General features: G+C 43.2%; 1 protein-coding gene across 1 annotated transcript; it reads right to left on the reverse strand.

The window, feature by feature from the left end:
* Positions 1 to 722: 722 nt before the first annotated feature.
* ednrba (endothelin receptor Ba) lies at positions 723 to 24,445 on the reverse strand. Its single transcript, XM_060898727.1, has 7 exons — positions 23,997 to 24,445; positions 10,309 to 10,421; positions 8,493 to 8,697; positions 7,661 to 7,810; positions 4,236 to 4,369; positions 3,810 to 3,918; positions 723 to 1,590 (listed from the first exon to the last, which is right to left on the reverse strand). Exons 1-7 carry the CDS (start codon positions 24,366 to 24,368, stop codon positions 1,465 to 1,467), a joined length of 1,209 nt encoding a protein of 402 aa, XP_060754710.1. The 5' UTR covers positions 24,369 to 24,445; the 3' UTR covers positions 723 to 1,464.

Below are 24,445 nucleotides of genomic sequence, written 5' to 3' on the forward strand. Positions count from 1 at the left end.
CTGTGGTATCTGGCACCAAGGCATTAGCAGCAGATCTTTTAAGTCCTGTAATTTGTGAGGTGGGTCCTCCATAGATCGGACTTGTTTGTCCAGTACATCCCACAGATAGTTGATCATATTGAGATCTGGGGAATTTGGAGGCCAAGTCAACACCTTGAACTCTGTCATATTCCTCAAGCCATTGCTGAACAATTTTGACAGTAGGGCAGGGTGCATTATCATTGCCCAAAACATCATACTGCCTCCGACAGCTTGCCTTCTTCCCATAGTGCATCCTGGTGCCATCTCTTCCCCAGATAAGTGATGCACATGGACCTGGGCATCCACATGATGTAAAAGAAAACATGATTCATCAGACCAGGCCACCTTCTTAAAGGGGTTCTTCCAATGTGCCCATTGTAGGTAGTTTTCATGGTGGACAGGAGTCAGCATGGGCACTCTGACCAGTCAACAACTATGCAACCCCATGTGTGTACTCATAACCAGCATGAGCTTTTTCAGCAATTTGTGCTACAGTAGGTCTTTTGTGGGATTGGACCAGATGGGCTAACACTTGCATTCTGTGTGCATCAGTGAGCCTTGGGCACCCATGACCCTGTGGTTGGTTCACCAGTTGTATGTCCTTGGACCACTTTTGGTAAGTACTATCCACTGCATACCAGGAACACCCCACAAGACTTGCAATTTTGAAGATGCTCTGACCCAGTCATCTAGCCACCAGAAGTCAAAGTTGCTCAGGGGTGGGTTTCCCAAAAGTATCGTAGCACAAAGATCATTGTTAAATGGTAGCGCGAGCATCACAATGAACACTCTCTCTCCTAGTTAAGATGCTCTTAGCATTAAGAGGCTTTTGGGAAACCCACTCCAGATCCTTACACTTGTCCATTTTTCCTACTTTCAAAACAACAACTTTGAGAACTGATTGTTCACTTGCTACCTAATACATATGTCCCACCCCTTGACAGGTGCCATTGTAACGAGAGAAGCAATGTTATTCATTTCACCTGTCATTGGTTTTAATGTTATGGCTCATCGGTGTATAGTTTTAATATGCCCTTGTCAACATACCTTCACCACCTGTTGGGTATCCTCATCTCCATCTAAACATTATTACATTACTAGCTCTAGTGAAGTGTTTGAAATGGCCCCTTGGACGTTGAAGAGATTATGTCATCATCATGGTGATTTTAAGAACATGGTGTGTTTCATTTGATATGCTACATGTGAATTTGATTTTATTGTCATTTATATATGAGAACTGGAACTAATAATGGTATACTAGTTAGCAAGACAATATGACTATTTACAATTTAAGTGTCTTCTAACCTACTCTTCGAGATGACCTCGTCACACATGCTACCAGTGGCACAGAAGATACACATTTCTGAGTGGTGATTGGAAGTCAACAAGTGTGTATTACAACCAGTACTCTTTGTAAATACAGAATTGCCTTCAGATTAGCACTTAAACTGAAGTGTACTTGTTTGTGACTCGGCTGCTGCTTTGTTCTGACCCCCGTTCTGCCGATTTCAGCTTCATGCAGGACTGCTCTTCATCCACTGGAGGCAGACACCAGCAACACAGACAAGACTGTGCACAAAATAACATTTGATTTTAAAAGAGAAAAAAAAAAAAGCTTAAACTTTGCATCAACAGATGTGTCACAAGAGATAAGTAAGAGGAAAACATCAAAATCATGTTGTGATTTTCATGTAATGGCATTCATTTAGCCCCCGACTTGTTGACAACTTGATCAAGCAAACTTACACTATATAGCCAAAAGTGCTGCCACAAAGCTGGAAGCACATAATTGTATAGAATGTCTTTGGATGCTGTAGCATTGCAATTTTACTTCACTGGAACTAAGGGGCCTAAACCTGTTGTCACACCTGCATGACAATGCCCTTGTGAACAAAGTGAGGTCCATGAATAATAAGTTACATTTACGTATATAGCGCCTTTCTCAAACTCAGTCACTTTACAAAGGTCAGAGAAAACACGAAAAAAATTAATAATAATAATAATAATAATAATAAAAAGAGTGGTGAGTTTATGCACTGGTGGAGAAATGTTCATGAAACAGAAAGGTTTTGAGATGAGATTTGAAGAAAGGAAGGGAAGAGCAGTCATGGAGGGGTTGAGGAAGGGAATTCCAGAGCTTGGGGGTCGTGGCACTGAAGGACCTGCCACCCATGGTACAGAGTCTAGTGCGGGGGACAGCAAGGAGATTATAGCTAGAGGATCTGAGAGAGGGGGATGGAGTTTAAGGGGTCAGGAGATCACAGATGTAAGAAGGAGCAAGGTTATGGAGAGCTTTGAAGGTGAGTAGAATGATTTTATATTTAATTCTGGACAGAACAGGTAGCCAGTGAAGCTGAGAAAGAATGGGGGTGATATGAGCAGATGGTTTGGTATGGGTGAGGAGTCTCGCTGCAGAGTTCTGAATATATTGTAATCTTTGAAGGGATTTAGTAGGGAGGCATGAAGACATGGTTTGCCAAGGTTGGAGTGGGCGGCCTACACAGAGCCCTGACCTCAACCCCGTTGAACACCTTTGGGATGAACTGAAAAGCCAACTGCACCCCAGGCCTCCTCACCCAACATCAGTGCCATAACAGCTAAGATGAACTAAATGTGGAATGGGATGTTCAAAAAAGCACATATGGGTGTGATGGGCAGGTGTCCGGATACTTTCAGCCATACTTATATACTTAGTTGATCCCATAAAGGAAAAGCTATAATTTGATAATAGTTCGTCTGAACCCCTTAATCCACGCCAGTAGTGGACTGGCTAGTCTAAGGCCCTGTCCACACGGCAACGGATTCAGGTGAATCTGATAAAATTGTTTATCGCTTCAGCCTGGCGTCCACATGGCACCGGCGTTTTGGGTGCCCCAAAACGAAATCTTTTGAGAACGGGTTCCAGAGTGAAAAAATCTGCCAACGGCGCCGTTGCGAAGTCGTCTGGATGAGTAGAATGGATTTGTTTATGATGACATCACAACCACATGACTGTCAGTGCTTCACGCCGGGTAGAAGTGTAACGAACTCGATGCGAGTTGTCAACAAATCCTATAACTTGGTTCATGAAACGCGCTTACAAAATATTTTCACTGTGAATATTTATTGTGTAATGGTGCAAAGTGAGAGAGAGAGAGAGAGAGAGAGAGAGAATAGCCCTTAGGGCAGAGTCTTTAGTCCAAACACTGCGGAAGCAGTACCAAACCGTGCACCGCCCATGCGCTTTCCAAAAACAAATACAATCCCGCCAGCAAACATAGGAAAAAAAAAGGAGCGATCTCACCTCTTCAGATGTTGGTTTAAGTCCGACAATACATTCCTCAAAAAGGGCGTAGAAGAACAAAGTAATCCATCAACGTGTAGCATTCAATTTATTCCGGACCATTAAAGAATTCTGGAGGATATCAGAATGTTGGCGTACCGGCTTCCATCTACCCCCATTCATTCCTCTTTCCGCTTCTTTCGTTTTACGCTACTGATTAATAATCAAAACTTTGTGTGGCTAATGATACAGAAGAAGGGGTTTATGCACATGCGTCTACTTCTTCTATTGTTCTGGTGTCTCCGATGGGACCGTCTTACAGCGCACGTAGTGGTGTGGCATGTGTATTGCATCGTTTTCAGCAAGCGTTGCATTGCCATATGGACCTGAAATTTTACTGATCCGTTGCCCATGTGGACGCGATATTTGAAAAAAAAAATCTCGTTACCGTTGTCATGTGGATGTAGCCTAAATTGCCCCTAGGTGTGACTGAGGAAAGTATAAATGATTGAATGAGTTTTCTTACCCTGAAGCACCTCTTAAACCGTTTGCTGACCATATATAAAGCTATTGGGTTGATGCATGAATTCACTGAAGCCATGTTGATCCCAATGTAATCAAGGACCAGGAAGAAGCTGGAGGAAAGTGATACAATACGACGCACATGTTAATATAATACAGAACATACAGTTTATAGTATTCTGTAATAGTAGTCTGTAATAGGGTTTCTATTCATATTTTTAATTGACAATAAAAACATCTGAATGTTGAAAATTCATTGCAAAAATGCAATTGGCTACAAATAAGTGTGTTCCAGGATTTTCATAAATGTATGTCTAGAGCTGCTCTTCTGCTCTCTGGCAAAAATATATCTTCTGTCTCTCTCCATACTCTCCTTCTAAAATCAATGTAATTCAAAACATATCAACTAGTGAGCTGATGTGTGTTTTACCTCAGAAGCTCACAGCGGTTTGGATCATCCTCATTATAAAGGGTGAGCTTGAGAATACGGCTCAGGTGCAGAGGCAACCAACACAGAGCAAAGACCAACACCAAGCAGAACACGGTCTTGGCCACTTCGCGTCTCTACGGTAGCAAACACCACATTTCGATATCAAAGTTTTATATATAAGGCAACTTTAACAATATAAGCAAGCATGAAACTAGAGATGGGTGACTCAATATTATATGCCTCCTTTTGAGAATTAGTCTTTGTATCATTTTTAGTCGTATTTTTATACTAAAAGTAGACCTAATGCTGAAAAAAAAGCAGATTATTTTTCAAACTTTGAAATGGGTAACGTAATAACTACTTCTCCTGCCATTTCCTTCCACTTTCCGCTCCCACAGGAGCATGCAGAGAAACACACAGACACATGAGACGAGTTAATGAACCAGTGCTTCTCTCATATATCGAGAGATGGAAAATGAATGATCATTTAGAGTTAGCTCACTCCATTCTCTCCATTAACTGGCAATTTATCAAAGTGTGGTATATGCCAAAAGACTTCACAAACACAAGAAAATCAGCTGCATAAAGAGCGTGATGAGCTCAAGCAGACGAGATCAGAGGGGGCGAGAACACAGGAAAATGAGTTCCTGAGTGAAACAGCATTGACTGACTGAATCCTTTCCGAGAGGCATCATTCACACAACATTCTAAAGTTATAATATTTTAGGTTATATTATACCACGACACTGCTGAATGCTTGTTTCTGATTGGTAGAAGGTGCTGATTAATTTCTGTAACAGCAGTTCAGATGATAGTTTAATTATTTACTGCTTTTTTTTTTTGTTATTGTGCTTGTTCTAATATGGTATCGTTTCTGTAGTCACACCTTCACAGGAAGGTGTTAATAGATAAAAAAATAAACAGGTAAATCACTGATATATTGATGCTTCCTGTAAGGACATTTTTGTAAGAAGTCTCCAGTGTTAGAGGTACAGTGTGCAACACTAAAACCATGTTAGAACACACGGAGGTTAAGCTTGCAACTTTAAATTTCCCACCATGAAATGATGGCAGAAGATGGAGGATGGTCTTCAAGATGGAGGATTTTGCGGTTTCCCTGTTGCATGACAAGCTGCAATTTTTGGTCTTATTTACATCAGTAGAGTGAAGAAGAAGGAGAGGTTGATGAAGGAAGGGCCGTTTATAGCTACTACAATGCAAATGATAACAGGAACTAACTTGCTTGTATGCAACCTTAGCATAAATACGGAGGTGATTATAGGAAACTGCGCATGATGATGGGTTGAGAGATTCAGACTATTTCTCGATAATCACCTCGAGCGACTTGGCAAAATGGTGGCCAATTGCTTTGTCACCATAGGTGAGGAAGAATTACAAATTATGAAAGAAAATGCTGTTCCTAAAAGCACTAAAGATGCTATAAACATTGGTCTAAAACCATTCAAAGCTAATGTGGAATTGTGATTTATTTTATCTATTTCAAAACAAAGTATTTTATGTGACTCAGTGTAGATAACTAACACAAATCTGCACGCATTACCTTTGCATGCCACTTTTGAAGATTGAAATATACAGGTTTTTTTTTTTTAACTATTTATTTATTTTGAAATACTCACCTGTGAAGCCATGGCCTAAAAGTAGAGAAGCAGCTTTGGGACCAAAATGTCGCTGGTTTGATTCCCTGGACCAGCAGGAATGGCTGAAGTACCCTTGAGCAAGGCACCTAACCCCTGACTGCTCCCCAGGCTGCTCTGGGTATGTTGTATGTCGCTCTGGATAAAACGTCTACTAAATGCCATTAATGTAAAGTAATGTAATGTGTATTTATACTAAAACAATTATCCGTCTCAGGCTCGGTGAATATCGGTGAATTATAACCTTAACTTTGTCTCAGTAATTATTCACCGATATTCACTTCGCTTTTGATGAACAATTGTTAAATAAATGGATTAATAGTATGGGGTATTGTTCTTTGATTAATAAAGTATAAGGAGAATAAAACACTTTGTGATGTGTTATTGGGAAGCAAACAACCTCAGTTTGGTAATGGTCCTCCCCCTACTGCTTATTTTCCTATAACAGGATGCCGGTTGGGCGGCACGGTGGTGTAGTGGTTAGTGCTGTCACCTCACAGCAAGAAGGTCCAGGTTCAAGCCCCGTGGCCGGCGAGGGTTTCCTCCGGGTGCTCCGGTTTCCCCCAAAGACATGCAGGTTAGGTTAACTGGTGACTCTAAATTGACCGTGAGTGTGAATGGTTGTCTGTGTCTATGTGTCAGCCCTGTGATGACCTGGCGACTTGTCCAGGGTGTACCCCGCCTTTCGCCCGTAGTCAGCTGGGATAGGCTCCAGCTTGCCTGCGACCCTGTAGAACAGGATAAAGCGGCTAGAGATAATGAGATGAGGCTCGGTGAATTATAACCTTGACTTTGTCTCAGTAATTATTCACCGATATTCACGTCGCTTTCGGTGAACAATTGTTAAATAAATGGATTAATAGTATGGGGTATTGTTCTTTGATTAATAAAGTATAAGGAGAATAAAACACTTTCTGATGTGTTATTGGGAAGCAAACAACCTCAGTTTGGTAATGGTCCTCCCCCTACTGCTTATTTTCCTATAACAGGATGCCTGTTGGGCGGCACGGTGGTGTAGTGGTTAGCGCTGTCGCCTCACAGCAAGAAGGTCCGGGTTCGAGCCCCGTGGCCGGCGAGGGCCTTTCTGTGTGGAGTTTGCATGTTCTCCCTGTGTCCGCGTGGGTTTCCTCCGGGTGCTCCGGTTTCCCCCACAGTCCAAAGACATGCAGGTTAGGTTAACTGGTGACTCTAAATTGACCGTAGGTGTGAATGTGAGTGTGAATGGTTGTCTGTGTCTATGTGTCAGCCCTGTGATGACCTGGCGACTTGTCCAGGGTGTACCCCGCCTTTCGCCCGTAGTCAGCTGGGATAGGCTCCAGCTTGCCTGCGACCCTGTAGAACAGGATAAAGCGGCTAGAGATAATGAGATGAGATGAGAAAATGCAAGAAACGCTGGGTGTTCTTGAGGAAGTACAGTATTAGTAATGCTAATAATTAAGCATTCACTTTAACTATAATTGGCATAACCTCGAGAAGAGAATCAGTCGTATCTGCCATTCATAGCTAGTACCTGATTAACACCTTTTAGTAGTACTATTATTATATTAAAGCTCCAATGAACAATGGCCTCACCAATGCTTTGCCCACATACGGACTCCTTTTAGCTGCCTTGGAGAGAAGATAAAAGCATGAATTTTAATGGCCTCAATATTTTCAAAGACATTTTGCAGGTGTTGTTGCGTCCAACTCGTGTTGCATCAAAATGCCACTTGCTTTAGGGTTTTAGGGCACTGGATTCAGAGGTCATGAACAGTCATAGAGTATACCAACGTGTTTCAAGTGGTCGTTCAGCGCAATCTGCACACTGTCCTTCTTTCGCAGCATTTCACAGGTCATGAGAGAGTAGAAGATGGCAGTGCAGGCCAGTGGCATGCAGAAGTAAAAGCCGAAGAGCCACCAGTCTTTTGCTGACTTATAAAACTGAGAACAAATAAAAACACCACATAAATAATAAGCATCAAAAGGATTCTTGTGTTCTGGGACTTAGCATTTAATGTGTTCACTGACCAAAGACATTTCTTATCCTCATATATTTGCCAATATGTCTTTTTTTAGAAATATAAATATTTAGTCAAATAAATATGTAGTCCGGCGGCACGGTGGTGTAGTGGTTAGCGCTGTCGCCTCACAGCAAGAAGGTCTGGGTTCGAGCCCCGTGGCCGGCGAGGGCCTTTCTGTGGCCCTGGTTAGGTTAACTGGTGACTCTAAATTGGTTAACTGGTGACTCTAAATTGACCGTAGGTGTGAATGTGAGTGCGAATGGTTGTCTGTGTCTATGTGTCAGCCCTGTGATGACCTGGCGACTTGTCCAGGGTGTACCCCGCCTTTCGCCCGTAGTCAGCTGGGATAGGCTCCAGCTTGCCTGCGACCCTGTAGAACAGGATAAAGCGGCTAGAGATAATGAGATGAGATTAAATATTTAGTCCACCTTGTTACTATCAAATAAATATAATCTGGACATCTCAGTAATCTCACTCAGTGAAAAAAAATGTGCATTTGAAAAACGATTGACCATTAGAGAACTTGGCTTGAGCGCTTCATGATTCATTAAACCACTTGTAAAATTGTGCACATGTAAAATTGCGTGCACACACACACTAACCTTCATGAACTGGCTCTTTTGCATAGGATGCAGCAGGCAGATCCTCAAGTGATCTCCTTTATAATCCATAGTGATTATGTCAAAGGCGATGACCTCAGGCACTGCCAGAACGATGGACAGCAACCATATCAATATGATCTCGATGGTTGCGCACTTGGACACTCCGATTCCTTTGATGCGGCTCCAGGATGCTACAGCACGGTATCTTGTGAAAGTCAGACAGGTTGATGATTATTTTTTAAAATTACAGAATAATGACCCCCCCATTCACCACTATTCATACTGCACAATAATTTTATCTGGAATGTACTTATTTTCCATCATGGACTGTCTTGCCATGCAATATATTTATTTATCTACAAACGCTCTTTCACTACATTCCATGGTCTGTATGTACAGCATGATGATTATGTTGACTGTTGGAGACTGTTTTGTACCATATCTAACTTTGAAAAATGTAGTGTATAAAGTATAAATGTGTATTGGAACAGCAAGCTCATGGGACCCAACCAAAGATTCTCAATTAAGTAACACTGGATGCAGGTTGATTACACAACAGGAAATGCTCTACTCATGTGAAGATCACTGTGGTTTAAATTGATAAATTGTTTATATTTTGATAGATTAATAGAATAGATATTTTGATAGATAGAAATAGATTGAGAAAGTTCATTATAAAATATTGCTGGCAGGTGAAAACAAAAATAACTTTGAGATTGGGTCCGTATTGGTTGTTGCAGTGTGATGCCTGATGCTTCAGACTCCAGAATAAATCTTAACTCATTCATTCTGTACGACTAAAATTGTATTACTGGGTAACTCGACAAGCTCAACATACTGCTCATTATCTGGTGCTGATAAAATTATATAAAAATACTAAAAGTTACAAGACCATGTCTAACACTACGTTCACACTGCAGGCTGAAGTGACTCAAATCCGATCTTTTCGCCCATATGTGACCTGTATCCGATCTTTTATTGACAATATGAACAACACAGATCCGATTTTTTCAAATCCGACCCAGGCCGTTTGGATATGTGGTCCTAATTCCGATTCCTATCCGATCTTTTCATATGCGACTTCAGTCTGAACCGCCAGGTCGCATTCATCCGACTTACACGTCATCAACAAGCCAGAAACGTCACTATTCTGCGCTGAAGTAGGCGGCGGGTCTCTCAAAAAAAGTTACAACAACATGGCTTTGATGTTCCTTTGAACGGAGGTTGCAGTCACTACCCCGCAGAACGCCTGAGCCAAAACCCTTGCCCTCTTCCTTCTCAACCTCCTCCTTAACATCAGGCTATTGTGCATGTTCTGGCTCCGTCGCAACAACAACTGCATCGTCGCCAGGTACTCCATGCTGGCTACTGTCATACACAGGAAACTTTAGGTTACTTCCGTAAACACTGGCCATGCTCACTGCGTGTGACGTCGTCGTATCCTGCAATGCGCATGTGGAACACTTTTAGGTCGCTTTTTGTTCATACTGAGGATCACATACAAGTCGCATATATTTGTTAATGTGAACGACCTCACAAAAAAATCGGATTTCACAAAAAAATCGGAATTGAGCATTAAGCCTTGCAGTGTGAACGTAGTGTATTAGTATGAAGTCAAAGTAACTGGAAGACCTTTGCCCAATTGTCACTGAATTTCTCGACTTCGTAGACATATTGTTATGCAGTAGCTCATGCAGCTACTAAATAGCAAAACCATTGTGGTACAACATAACAACTGTAAATGCTGAGACGTCTCTATAAATTACAAATATACTCTAAATAAAACAATACTGAATTATCTGCAAATAAGTTGTACCTGTCTATGCTTAATGCACACAAACTCAAGACTGTGATGCCAACTGATGCCTTCTGCACAAAAGGAACCAGTTTGCAGACTCCAACACCAAAAGGCCAATCTTCAGCCAGAAGCTAAAAGAGAGAATTACAGTTTGGTTAATTTGAAATGTTGGTGAAAAAGTGCTACTGGGCTGTTTCACAATTGGGGTATACTTTTCAGGTCAACAATAGTCCAAAAATTAAACCTCAGATTTTTGTGTTTCTCTGCTGCCAAAAATTACCTTTTGAGATGGAAATGAACTGTGCAGAACTTCAGAGCTATAGGTCATATACTGGCCATGTTACTTGTGGTGAGAAGACAGTGTATAGTGTATTTCTAAAACTGACCACCTTTCTTATAGTCCTCAAGAGTAAAGTATACAAAGTGAAAAACTGTTGAAATGTATGTGATTTTAAGTACACGTTTTCAAGTCCTGTGCAGCGATGTTTGTACACGGTGGCAACTGTAAGAACAACTGAATTAGGGACGATCCTTGTGGTTTTCCAGAGAGGACACTTTTTGACAGGCACATTTCAACCACACGTGAAGCTCTGCTGCAAATGTGTCTCACATCAGTTTCAAGTCCTGTTTTTCACTGTGCAACAACGGAGTCTTCTGCTTCAAAATGGACAAATATTTTCTTAAAAAATCATTTACAACCTCATCATATGGTGAGTGTTTTCCAGAGAGGGCATTTTTGACGAACAAAGGATTCTGTAGGAGGCACTTAGTTTACAAAAACATGTAACTTCCACTTAAATATTTTTCGATTGTGAATGAAAGTATACATCCCCAAGTAAAAACAGGAAAATCTAAGTGTAATAATTAAAGTGGAATTAAATGAAATGACCACATGGTCAAAACTGAGCCTGCATTTGACTCTTACAAACATAATTATAAGAACTTATAAGAGACATTACTGCTGTAGGTAGGGCTGTAGGTGTGCCCCTGTAAAATAAGGTATAAGAAACTCCAGCATGTATATACATTGGACCTAGTTGCAGGAGTTAGTTGGTGTTATCCAAAAAGACAGAAAAAAAGCCAACCATGATTGTGAAACAACCCTACTAAAAATAACAAGTGAACTTAAAAATATATAAATTATATCTATGTTTTTCTTTGGTCACATATGTAGTTCTGCAGATTGTACTTTATCCAGTTTTACTTTTTTTGGTATCTGATTACAGCTAGCATAATAGTACATAATAAGATTGGCACAACCTTGTTTACATTATCACCTGGCCTTTCATACTGTAACACATAACACTTTAACATAATCCACTTCACATGCTTTAGTTAATCTATACTAGTGTGATTTTAGCACATGAACAGACCACTACATCCCTGCAACTGATCACATCTAAATCGTAAATCAGGTTTACCATTATGTCCATTATACATGCACAATGCACACTTAAAAAAATACAATAAACATAAATATATTGGATCACGGCGGCACGGTGGTGTAGTGGTTAGCGCTGTCGCCTCACAGCAAGAAGGTCCTGGGTTCGAGCCCCGGGGCCGGCGAGGGCCTTTCTGTGTGGAGTTTGCATGTTCTCCCCGTGTCCGCGTGGGTTTCCTCCGGGTGCTCCGGTTTCCCGCACAGTCCAAAGACATGCAGGTTAGGTTAACTGGTGACTCTAAATTGACCGTAGGTGTGAATGGTTGTCTGTGTCTATGTGTCAGCCCTGTGATGACCTGGCGACTTGTCCAGGGTGTACCCCACCTTTCGCCCGTAGTCAGCTGGGATAGGCTCCAGCTTGCCTGCGACCCTGTAGAAGGATAAAGCGGCTAGAGATAATGAGATGAGATATTGGATCACGTTAAAAAAGCAACAAAGAAAAAAATAGGCATCATTAAAGGGACATTATGAAATATATATATATATATATATATATATACTGTGTATATATATATATATATATATACACAGTATATATATCCATCCATCCATTATCTATAGTCGCTTATCCTGGACAGGGTCGCAGGCAAGCTGGAGCCTATCCCAGCTGACTATGGGCGAGAGGCGGGGTACACCCTGGACAAGTTGCCAGATCACTGCAGGGCTGACACATAGAGACAAACAACCATTCACACTCACATTCACACCTATGGTCAATTTAGAGCCACCAATTAGCCTAACCTGCATGTCTTTGGACTGTGGGGGAAACCGGAGCACCCGGAGGAAACCCACGCAGACACGGGGAGAACATGCAAACTCCACACAGAAAAGCCCCCATCGGATGCTGGGCTCAAACCCAGGACCTTCTTGCTGTGAGGCAATAGTGCTAACCACTACACCAACATGCTGCCCTCATATTTGTGTATATATATATATATATATATATTTCATGGAAGTCACATCGCTTGTGATGAAGACGGTTGGTGGTTTACATAGCCCGGGTGACAAATGCGAAGGTTTGTGACAAGTCCAGCTTTTTTTGCACAGGGTCTTGCACAGAGATGACACATCAACCCTGTTGGGGCTGCATATAAACGATCCTTTCTGCAGAGCTTGCTCTGAGTGATGTGATTAGAGCGTTCTGCTTCAAAGTGTTCGATACCATCATGGATACTCCTACGCCATAGAAGACGATCATGTGCCTTTGACTTCCAGGTTTCTAGGTTGATTCCCCAATCTTTAAGTGACGCTTTCAAGCAGTCTTTGAATCGTTTTCTCAGTCTTCCAATCCTTTGCTGATCTACAAGCTCGTCAAAGAACAGTTGCTTGGGTAACCTGTTGTCATCCATTCTTACCAAGTGGCCTGCCCACCGTAGCTGCCGTTGTATAATCATACCCTCCAGAGAGGGGCAGCCTGATTTAGAGCGGATGTCTAGGTTTGTTACTCTATCTTGCCAGGTCACACGTAAGATTTAGTGCAAGGAACGTTGGTGAAAGGACTCTAGGTGCTTGATATGCTAAGCGTATGTGGTCCAACTTTCTGAGCCATATAGCAAGGTGTTAAAGGAGATACGCAGAACCATGGCCTCACTTTCATTTATAAATGCCTTGAGACCTCAAGAATGGCATAGGAATAGTTTTAAGCGTTAACAATAAATCTAATATAGTAATTTTTACGAATAAAGTGATTCATATAGGTAGCGGTCTGAGTGAACGACCTTGACGTCCATAACATCACAGCAGGAAGTCGATCGGTCTCATCACCATTTCTGCGATACTAAAACACAGAGCTGACTGCAACTCCAATCCTCCATTTTGAGCTAATTTATCGCCATGCCACGTAGATGTGTTGCTGGCCAGTGCAGCAACACGACAGAAGGTGGATTCACATTGCATTCATGGCCCAAGAATGTTCAAACTGCAAAGATTTGGACGCGTTTTGTGAGATGTTCACGGGTACACTGGGCGCCTATGAAGTGGTCTCTCCTCTGCTCTGCACATTTTACTGAAGACTCGTACGAGACCTCTGATCTGTTGAGCAGCGTTGGCTACAAGCCCATATTGAAAGAGGGTGCAGTACCAACAATTAAAGGAAAAGAAAACTACAAGAAAAGGAAAGTATTTATTTTATTTTTTTTAAAAAAAAGGAAAGCAAGTTCAGTTGCACCACTTCTCCCAGAGTGTGAGCTGAGGGTTGTTGGTAAAACCCTGAACGGGACGTGACATATCGCTTGGGCAGTGACCTCCCCGTGGTTGTTGCTAAAACTGGTGACGTTCTGTCTCGTCCAAGGTTTTAGTAATTGCCTGAGCTGAGCAGTAATGGCGGAGTACTTAGTATGGAGAAAATGGAGAATGAGTGGAGCAGCCGTCTGATTTCTCTGCTGGATATTGCTGCCATCTCGCCCTTACGTGGAAGAAGCGAATGAACGGAGAACTGAATGAACGACTGAAAGTCAGATTGTTTCCAAACAATCGGCCACAAGATCGGCCTTCAAGAAGCGAGAACACAGACGGGTGAGCTCCAACTCTCATTTAGATATAAAACAACACCTGCATTTAGATTAATACATGTAACTTGTATTGTGTATTTAAGTTACTGGTATAAGATTATTCAATTTGCTTCAGAATGTGATTGTCTCAGTTCATCTGATTATTTAATTAGCCTTTTATGTTTTATCAGTGAAAATGCATGCATGTACATGTATGTTACATAAGTTATAACACCTATCCTGTTTTAATGAGAGTCAACCCGCAATCCATGGAGTCAAATCAGTCTTAGTTGAGCAAGTCGGTAACGGGATTTCTTACTTTCACCATACATTTTTATTGATATGACTATGGTCTATAGCTGTCAAAGGCCTCCTTAAAACCGGTTACCACTGTGATGTCACGCACTCAGGGTGATGTAGTGGTTAGCACTGTCGCCTCACAGCAAGAAGGTCCTGGGTTCGAGCCCAGCGGCCGATGAGGGCCTTTCTGTGTGGAGTTTGCATGTTCTCCCCGTGTCTGTGTGGGTTTCCTCTGGGTGCTCCGGTTTCCCCTACAGTCCAAAGACATGCAGTTGGGCTAACTGGCTACTCTGCTACTCCAGCTTGCCTGCGATCCTGTAGGACAGGATAAGCGGCTACAGATAATGGATGGATGGACCTTCACATTTTGGGCGACACGGTGGTGTAGTGGTTAGCGCTGTCACCTCACAGCAAGAAGTTCCTGGGTTCGAGCCCAGCAGCCGGCAAGGGCCTTTCTGTGTAGAGTTTGCATGTTCTCCCCATGTCTGCGTGGGTTTCCTCCGGGTGCTCCGTTTTCCCCCACAGTCCAAAGACATGTAGGTTAGGCTAATTGGTGGCTCTAAATTGACCGTAGGTGTGAATGGTTGTCTGTGTCTATGTGTCAGCCCTGCGATAAGCTGGCAACTTGTCCAGGGTGTACCCCGCCTCTTGCGCATAGTCAGCTGGGGTAGGCTCCAGCTTGCCTGCGACCCTGTAGGACAGGATAAGCAGCTACGGATAATGGATGGAGGGATGGTTTTGTAATGCCGATTGTAACATGTAGCAACTACTATCCTCTTGTTTAGAGATTCCATCCATCCATTATCAGTAGCTGCTTTATCCTGTCCTACAGGGTCGCAGGCAAGCTGGAGCCTATCCCAGCTGACTACAGGCGAAAGGCGGGGTACACCCTGGACAAGTCGCCAGGTCATCACAGGGCTGACACATAGACACAGACAACCATTCACACTCACATTCACACCTACGGTCAATTTAGAGTCACCAGTTAACCTAACCTGCATGTCTTTGGGGGAAACCCACGCGGACACGGGGAGAACATGCAAACTCCGCACAGAAAGGCCCTCGCCGGCCACGGGGCTCGAACCTGGACCTTCTTGCTGTGAGGCGACAGCGCTAACCACTACACCACCTTTCGCCCGTAGTCAGCTGGGATAGGCTCCAGCTTGCCTGCGACCCTGTAGAACAGGATAAAGCGGCTAGAGATAATGAGATGAGATGATCTTCAAAAGATCTAATTCATACATGTCAACCTATACGGAATGTCCGTATTTTATACGGATTTGATTCAATAAACATAGTATACGGGCATACAAATAAAGTTATATGGATTCTTTAAAAAAACTTCAATATTTATTTAGAGCTATAATCAATTCCCACGATGATAAAAGAGCGCATAACATTCACAAACGTACTGTACACCACAGAAAGCACAAACAGCCAGTAAAGAGTCTTATGAAATCGCGCGTTATCTTGTGGTAGCGAGACTTCGTTCCAGTTTTGATCATGCGCACACTGCATTGCGAGAATCCTGCCAACCGGGAAGTAACATTTTGTTTGAAACGCGTATTTCCACCTGAGCGACTTTCACTAGCGACTGAAAAGATTCTGAATGGGCACTCCGGCAAGATCAACACAGACACTTGCTGTGACATGCAGCCAGGGGCGTATCAAGCTTTCCAAAAGTGGGGGTGTTCTGGAATGGGGAAGCCATATCATTAGAAATCGGTTTATGGCTATATACACGCCTGGCGTGTACACTGTGATGTACTGTCAATGACCGATATGGAACTTTTTCATACCCATGGTCCATGGATGCAAATGAAAGGGAGGACAGCAGAAAGCCTATAAATCCAGTTGACTCCAGCCAAGTTCTGCATTTCATGCAGAGATCTATCATGTTGGGTTTTGGTGTTGTTACTGCCAGGGCTATGTAATTATTCAGTAAGTGAAGGCAAAAAGTATTGAGTGATAATTCTAGGTAACAGGATACTGTTCTATAACAGAGATGTCAGTATTGCTGCCTACACTGGTATACACTGAGATAAACAAAACCAAAAACTTCACATAGCCCAAGAAGTCATACACAGTGTATAGATCATACACCATCATGCATAACAGTTTGGACTGGGATCGCTTTGTGTGAGCAGGAGGCATGGCTAATCAGTTCATGTTGGAGAAGCGCAGCATCCTGGAAGGACCTCTTTAGTATAGCATTCAAATAAGACAGGGCAGTTCCTGCTTTTAATGTATTTAATTATTCAAACTCGTGTACAGGGGCGGCACGGTGGTGTAGTGGTTAGCGCTGTCGCCTCACAGCAAGAAGGTCCTGGGTTCGAGCCCCGGGGCCGGCGAGGGCCTTTCTGTGTGGAGTTTGCATGTTCTCCCCGTGTCCGCGTGGGTTTCCTCCGGGTGCTCCGGTTTCCCCCACAGTCCAAAGACATGCAGGTTAGGTTAACTGGTGACTCTAAATTGACCGTAGGTGTGAATGTGAGTGTGAATGGTTGTCTGTGTCTATGTGTCAGCCCTGTGATGACCTGGCGACTTGTCCAGGGTGTACCCCGCCTTTCGCCCGTAGTCAGCTGGGATAGGCTCCAGCTTGCCTGCGACCCTGTAGAAGGATAAAGCGGCTAGAGATAATGAGATGAGATGAGATGAGAACTCGTGTACAAAACTTGTTTGCATCATGCATTACATCAGGTTTAATGCATAAAATTTGAAAATGATGCAATAGACTACACATACAACAAACATTTACTGGCCAAATAACATTACTGTACAACAATTATTGAACATTCATTCGATTTGAAATGCCTTTAAATCTCAATTGAAAAACTCTTCTAAAAAGTGATAAGCAGTTATAATGCATGAAAAGTAGACTTGGTACAAACACACACACTCGTAATAAAAAACTTGCCTCAACTGACTTTACAACTAGTAACTACTATTAACACAATCTTTTAGGGCATGGCACCTGGGACAACTGTTTGAACGACGGCATCGCAAGCGCTTTGAGAAGGGTCTGTCTGCAGAGCCGCGGAGCCAGGCACAGTAAGCACCGCATGCGACGTCAAACCTGGAACGGTGAATCAGGAGCGGTAAAACTGGTGTTGGCTCTGCAGCTCTGCAGACAGATACTGTATTATCGAGTGCTTTCAGCACGCTACGCAAACTGGCGATTATATTCACGCAACTGCTGATTGGTTGGGTGAGAAAAACTGTTTTGAGTCCGTTGCGTGGCTGTTTTTTGTCTAACGTTATGGCAATAGTTTACTTCCTTGTTACACATTTTATAGTAGCTGTATAATTTTCATAATGATGTCATTTTAATCTGACAAAAGTGCGGGGGATGAAATTGTGTTTCAACAAAAGTGGGGGGGATGAAACGTACGCATCCCCCGCGGCTGATACGCCCCTGCATGCAGCCTCGTGAGGTATTGGTGCAGACTGCTAAAAAAGCTGTCATGGAGTAGTCTACAATAGAGTGCTTCGAGGTCAGCGCGAACCCAGCGGCGGCCATATTGGAAGTCAAAGGTCGCTGTGTCAGTGCATTGTTGTTGTTCAGCGAAGCAAAAAGGGGTGACAATGCCGAATACGTGTGTCATTGTTGGCTGTAGTAGCCGGGGGGAAAAGGGTGGCAAAAGCTTCCACAGACTCCCTAAAGTCGTGACTAACCAGGGAATTACAGCACAGGAGAAAAGCGAGCGGAGGAGACAACAGTGGCTGGCTGCCATCAACCGATCAAATTTAGGACAACTTGACTGTATCCGGATTTGTTCTGATCACTTTGTGACAGGTAGGTTAAATTGTCTTGAATTTCATAGTTACTAAAATAAATGTGATACAAACTATTATCTTTTCTATGTACCGACTAGTGGCCTAGTGGTTGCGTGTCCGCCTCTCAATCGGGAGATCGTGAGTTCTATTCACGGTCAGGTCATACCAAAGACCATCATAAAAATGGTACCCACTACCATCTGGCAAGGCACGCTGCAATACAGATGTGCATGGGGAGTTGAACTCTTGTGGTTACCAGAGGACTAGCCCCCCACTGTAACCCTAGCTATGTAATAGGCGAGAGGCCGAGGGCTATGGAAACGGAGATCGGCGCCGCCCGATGCGCCACCATCAGAGTTGGGCCTGGTTAGTACTTGAGTGGGAGACTGCCAAGGAATACCAGGTACTGGGCATGGGAAGGACTTTAACTTAATCTTTTCTATGTACTTTCAGCAATGATTAATGGATATATTTGTCACATTAGGTAGCTTATGTCTACTGCAGTGCATTGTTGCATCAAATGGCATTAAAATCTATCGTATGCTTCCATACTCTTGTAGTTCTGGAAATCCTTTAGTTCACAAAATGGACTTGGGTGAAACACTAGATAGTTCACAAGATCGATGTATGTCACATGCGGCAACAAGCTGGGGTCAGCTTTCCATTCCTTCTCACTAACAGTGTATGGATCTACATTCCCAATGAAATGTACCTTCTCAGCATAACGCTCCCGTGCCTGCTTATCCAAACTTTCACAGTAGTGCTCCATCACTTCAGATGTCTAAATTCTTAAAAAATCCAAGCTTCTAAGCCCTCTAACGCGGAAACGAATCGGTGAATGTGTACTCTATGATGTGTACTCTATTGCCCCTTTTCCACCAAAGCAGTTCCAGGGCTGGTTCGGGGCCAGTGCTTAGTTTGGAACCGGGTTTTCTGTTTCCACTGACAAAGAACTGGCTCTGGGGCCAGAAAAACCGGTTCCAGGCTAGCACCAACTCTCTGCTGGGCCAGAGGAAAGAACCGCTTACATCAGTGGGGGGGCGGAGTTGTTAAAACCAACAACAATAACAAGACCGCGAAAGATCGCCATTTTTAAGCGACAAGAAGCAGCAGCTGTACAAACGCGAAGTCATCCATTATTATTATTGTTGCCGCTGCTGCTTCTTCCGTGTTGTTTTTGCTTTGATATTCGCGCCAAGGTTTATGTAAACGTAGCGTCGTAACTTCCGTATACAGCGACGTAACTGACGTATACAGCGACGTAATGACGTATACAGCGACGTAATGACGTGGCTCCGCTTAGCACCGCGAGCGATGGAAAAGCAAACTGGTTCTCAGCTGGCTCGCAAGTTGAACGAGTTGTGAACCAGCACCAGCACTGGCCCTGAACCAGCCCTGGAACTGATTTGGTGGAAAAGGGGTATATGAGCGCTCTGGAGCGAGTGACTTCCAAGATGGCCGCGCAGACCGCAGTGTTACTATTTTTAGCATCATCTCGGAGCACTCTATTCAGAACATTAGAGTGACACTTTGTGTTTTTGTCGAACATTGGAGCTTTGTATTCATTCTGAAGGTTTATTGTTATTAATATTGAATAAAAAGTAACTTGGATATATCATTGTTAATTATCATTCAAATTTTAGGTAAATTATTTTCATTTGCATCTTATAAGGATTTTATAAGGGAAATACGGATTTTGGAGGTTGGTTATACAGGTTTGTTTGACCAAAAGTTGACATGTATGCTAATTGCACTTTGAGTTTGTTTGAATTCTCTTTGATCCAAAGGCATAATAGAGCAGTCCAGGGTGCGATTTGTCAAAAAACCAAAAGGGGGGATGTTTTTTTTTTAAATCATGAAACGTCACAAAATTAAGGTAACAACAGGCTAACAGCTCAATAACATCCGATGATATCAAATGAATAACACTAAATGAAAACGAACACTAACCAGAGATAGTAAATTCATCTTCCTATCTCTCTGACTAAATACACGAACACTAACACACAACAAAGTTCGCATTGCTTGTCGCGTTGCTGTGATGTTTCTCTCCCTCCGGATTAAATGGACAGTGACTCGAAAATCACTAAAATACATGAATACTAAATGAACAGTTTGCTCTGATGGCGCAGTTCACATTGTGCGCAGCTTTCCGATTTAAACTGTTTTTTTTCTCATCCTTATACTTCTTGTTTCATGGACTGTAACGGATTTGCTTATTTAGTAATTTTAATACAGAATTTACTTTGAAATTATAATCAGACACTCCAACGTCCCCCCCTAAAAAAAAAATCAGCCGTGAAAAAGGCGGCATCCGCCAAAAGGCGCGCTGTTTGCATCCCTGCGTATAGAACGCAAAGATATTGTTATTATCTACAATGTATCTATTTGCTGGGGACGTTCGTGAACATCAAAGCTGCCACTTCGGGTCATTTTGAAAGTGAGTGCAATGTAGACCATAGAAAACTGTGTCACAACATGCCTGTCATGTCAACTTTTTTTTTGGTTTGTTTGTTTTATTGACGGGGTTGTCCCTGAGGATTTTTTTTCAGCAGAGATAAAAACCAGAGGGGGGGATGATCCCCCCCAGCAAATCGCACCCAGGGGCAGTCTATCTCACAGGGTAAACAGTACACAGTCCTCACCTTTTTTTTTTTATTAAAGAAAAAAATCCAAATATACAGTACGAAATATGCAGCGTAAATCTGCACATACAAGTGAACAAGGACATACAAACACATATTGAATATGAACAGACTAGAGGTTACTTACACCAAATATAGCACATTTTAAACGAGTATTAATAGCTTTAGGGCAAAGTGAGTGATCAATTGATGATAAGTAATGTTTTACATCTTTTTTAAAGATAAAAAATAAAGGTATTCTTTTTAGAAATTTACATTTGTGAATGAAGAATTTAGCCAAGAAAAGAAACAAGTTGATAAGAAAGTCCCGGTTTGTTACAGTGTTGAGGTCCTGTGGAGCACCAAAATACATGATATCAATGGTTAAAGTAAAGTCCTTGTCAATGTGTTGTTTAATAAAGACTGCAAAAAAAATCCAGAAGACCTTAGTGTAATTACAATTCCAAAATAAATGATCAATTGTTTCAGGGTGAGAGGAACAGAAAGAGCAATCAGGAGAGATGTTAGGGGAAAACTTAGACATTCTATAGTTACAAGGGTAACATTTATGTACAATCTTAAGTGAAATTTCAGCAACTTTGTTTGTGATCATAAATTGTTTTCTAAGTGACCAAAATCTTGACCAATCAATATTTTCAAAACGATTATTCCAATAACTAACACACGCAGGGGTGGAGATGCTAGGTTTAAGCAGGATAGATCTAATTTTCTTGTTAGTAAACTCACTGCTAATAAAAAGATTACCATCTATACAAAGAGAAGAGGGATTCAGGTCTGGTGGAGACTGAGAAGGACCTTAAGGACAGGAATCAAGTAGAAACCTGACACCAGATGGGATAGCATCAAAGATTATAGCATATTCCTTAGGTGGCACAGGGAAAGAAAACTTCACCATAAAGTCTCTGTATGTAAATAATTCACCATTTTCATCAAAAAGTTGCGAAACTAAAATGATATTCTTTTTGAACCAAGTATGATAAAATAACGTTTTATTCTTATAAGTGGCGGCACGGTGGTATAGTGGTTAGCGCTGTCGCCTCACAGCAAGAAGGTCCGGGTTCGAGCCCCGTGGCCGGCGAGGGCCTTTCTGTGCGGAGTTTGCATGTTCTCCCCGTGTCCGTGTGGGTTTCCTCCGGGTGCTCCGGTTTCCCCCACAGTCCAAAGACATGCAGGCTAGGTTAACTGGTGACTCTAAATTGACCGTAGGTGTGAATGTGAGTGTGAATGGTTGTCTGTGTCTATGTGTCAGCCCTGTGATGACCTGGCGACTTGTCCAGGGTGTACCCCGCCTTTCGCCCGTAGTCAGCTGGGATAGGCTCCAGCTTGCCTGCGACCCTGTAGAAGGATAAAGCGGCTAGAGATAATGAGATGAGATTCTCATAAGTGATATCCTTATTATTCCATATAAAATATGAGTGTGGAGAGAAATTGTGATTATACATGAGAGACCAGCATGAAAGCACTTGCTTGTGGAAGTTTGCTAGGGCCAAAGGAAGCTATGTTCACACTGCAGGCTGAAGTGACTCAAATCCGATCTTTTCGCCCATATGTGACCTGTATCCGATCTTTTATTGACAATATGAACGACACAGATCCGATTTTTTCAAATCCGACCCAGGCCGTTTGGATATGTGGTCCTAATTCCGATTCCTATCCGCTCTTTTCATATGCGACTTCAGTCTGAACCGCCAGGTCGCATTCATCCGACTTACACGTCATCAACAAGCCACAAACGTCACTATTCTGCGCTGAAGTAGGCGGCGGGTCTCTCAAAAAAAGTTACAACAACATGGCGCATAATCACGGGCGCAGATAGAGGGTGGGACGAGTCATATTTAAATTCACCTCGTTCGGTCCCCCCCACTTATAGGGAGGAAAAAACGTCTATGCTGTCTTTCTTTGCATAAGGCAAACCTCACAGAAAAATCAAAAGACTAATTACCATTCGGTTTATTGAGGTGCACAGCAGTGTATACATAGTTGCAACAACTCACATAAAACAAAGACTGATATTCGGTTGGTTGAGCTGCGCAGACTGCACAGGTTGCGAGCTCGAGCTTGGTTGCTATGGTTACTAACAACAAGTTTGACAGGCATATCGGGGTTGGGGTTGGTTTGCTGGCAGCTTTGTCCCCCCCAGTTTTTTGTCCCTCCCAGTTCAAAAAACATATCTGCGCCCCTGCGCATGACATCAATGCGAGGGACGCTTTGGGCTGTGAAGGTTCTGAATCTTCTCAATGGAAGGACGCAGAGGTTAGGGAGCTGATTTCCATTTGGGGGGATGCAGCTATTCAAGCTAGATTGGATGGGTCATACCGCAACCGGGCGGTTTTACTTCCGTAAACACTGGCCATGCTCACTGCGTGTGACGTCGTCGTATCCTGCAATGCGCATGCGGAACACTTCCTCATCCTCATTATCTCTAGCCGCTTTATCCTTCTACAGGGTCGCAGGCAAGCTGGAGCCTATCCCAGCTGACTACGGGCGAAAGGCGGGGTACACCCTGGACAAGTCGCCAGGTCATCACAGGGCTGACACATAGACACAGACAACCATTCACACTCACATTCACACCTACGCTCAATTTAGAGTCACCAGTTAACCTAACCTGCATGTCTTTGGACTGTGGGGGAAACCGGAGCACCCGGAGGAAACCCACGCGGACACGGGGAGAACATGCAAACTCCGCACAGAAAGGCCCTCGCCGGCCCCGGGGCTCGAACCCAGGACCTTCTTGCTGTGAGGCGACAGCGCTAACCACTACACCACCGTGCCGCCGCGGAACACTTTTAGGTCGCTTTTCGTTCATACTGAGGATCACATACAAGTCGCATATATTTGTTAATGTGAACGACCTCACAAAAAAATCGGATTTCACAAAAAAATCGGAATTGAGCATTAAGCCTTGCAGTGTGAACGTAGCGTTAGATATACTGTAATTACAACGAGTAAGAAAACAAAAACCTCCCAAAGATTTAAAAAGATGGTTAGGGATACAATTCCAAATGGAAGAGGGGTATTTAAGAAATAGCTTTACCCATTTTATACAGTCCTCACCTTGTACATGTTAATCGGGATGCCGATGACGACATGCACGAGGTCACCGAGCGCGAGGCTCGCGATGAGCAGGTTGGGCCCGCTGCGCATGCGCTCGTTCGAGTAGATGATCCGCAGCAGTGCCGAGTTGCCCACGAGCCCCATGACGAGCACGAGACACGACACGGCAGCGTTGATGTACTTGAACGCGTCGCGGACACCTGTGGGGCCCGTGCACATGGGCGGGGGCGCGCCGCGGGGGCGCGCCGCCGAGAAGTTGAGCGCGCGCAAGCCTGTGTCGGGTTTCCCGTCCCTGTGTTGAGCTTCAGTGCAGGAGAACACCAGGAGAAAGGTCAGTGAACACAACAACAATTCAGCCATTTTTCCCTTCATTCCTCATTAAATTGTTTCCACTTTTAAACATCTGACTGAAAATGCCGCCTATTAACCCACTGTTCTCCTGTCAGAGT

Source organism: Neoarius graeffei, chromosome 18 (genome assembly GCF_027579695.1).
Source record: "Neoarius graeffei isolate fNeoGra1 chromosome 18, fNeoGra1.pri, whole genome shotgun sequence".
Classification (NCBI taxonomy): domain Eukaryota; kingdom Metazoa; phylum Chordata; class Actinopteri; order Siluriformes; family Ariidae; genus Neoarius; species Neoarius graeffei.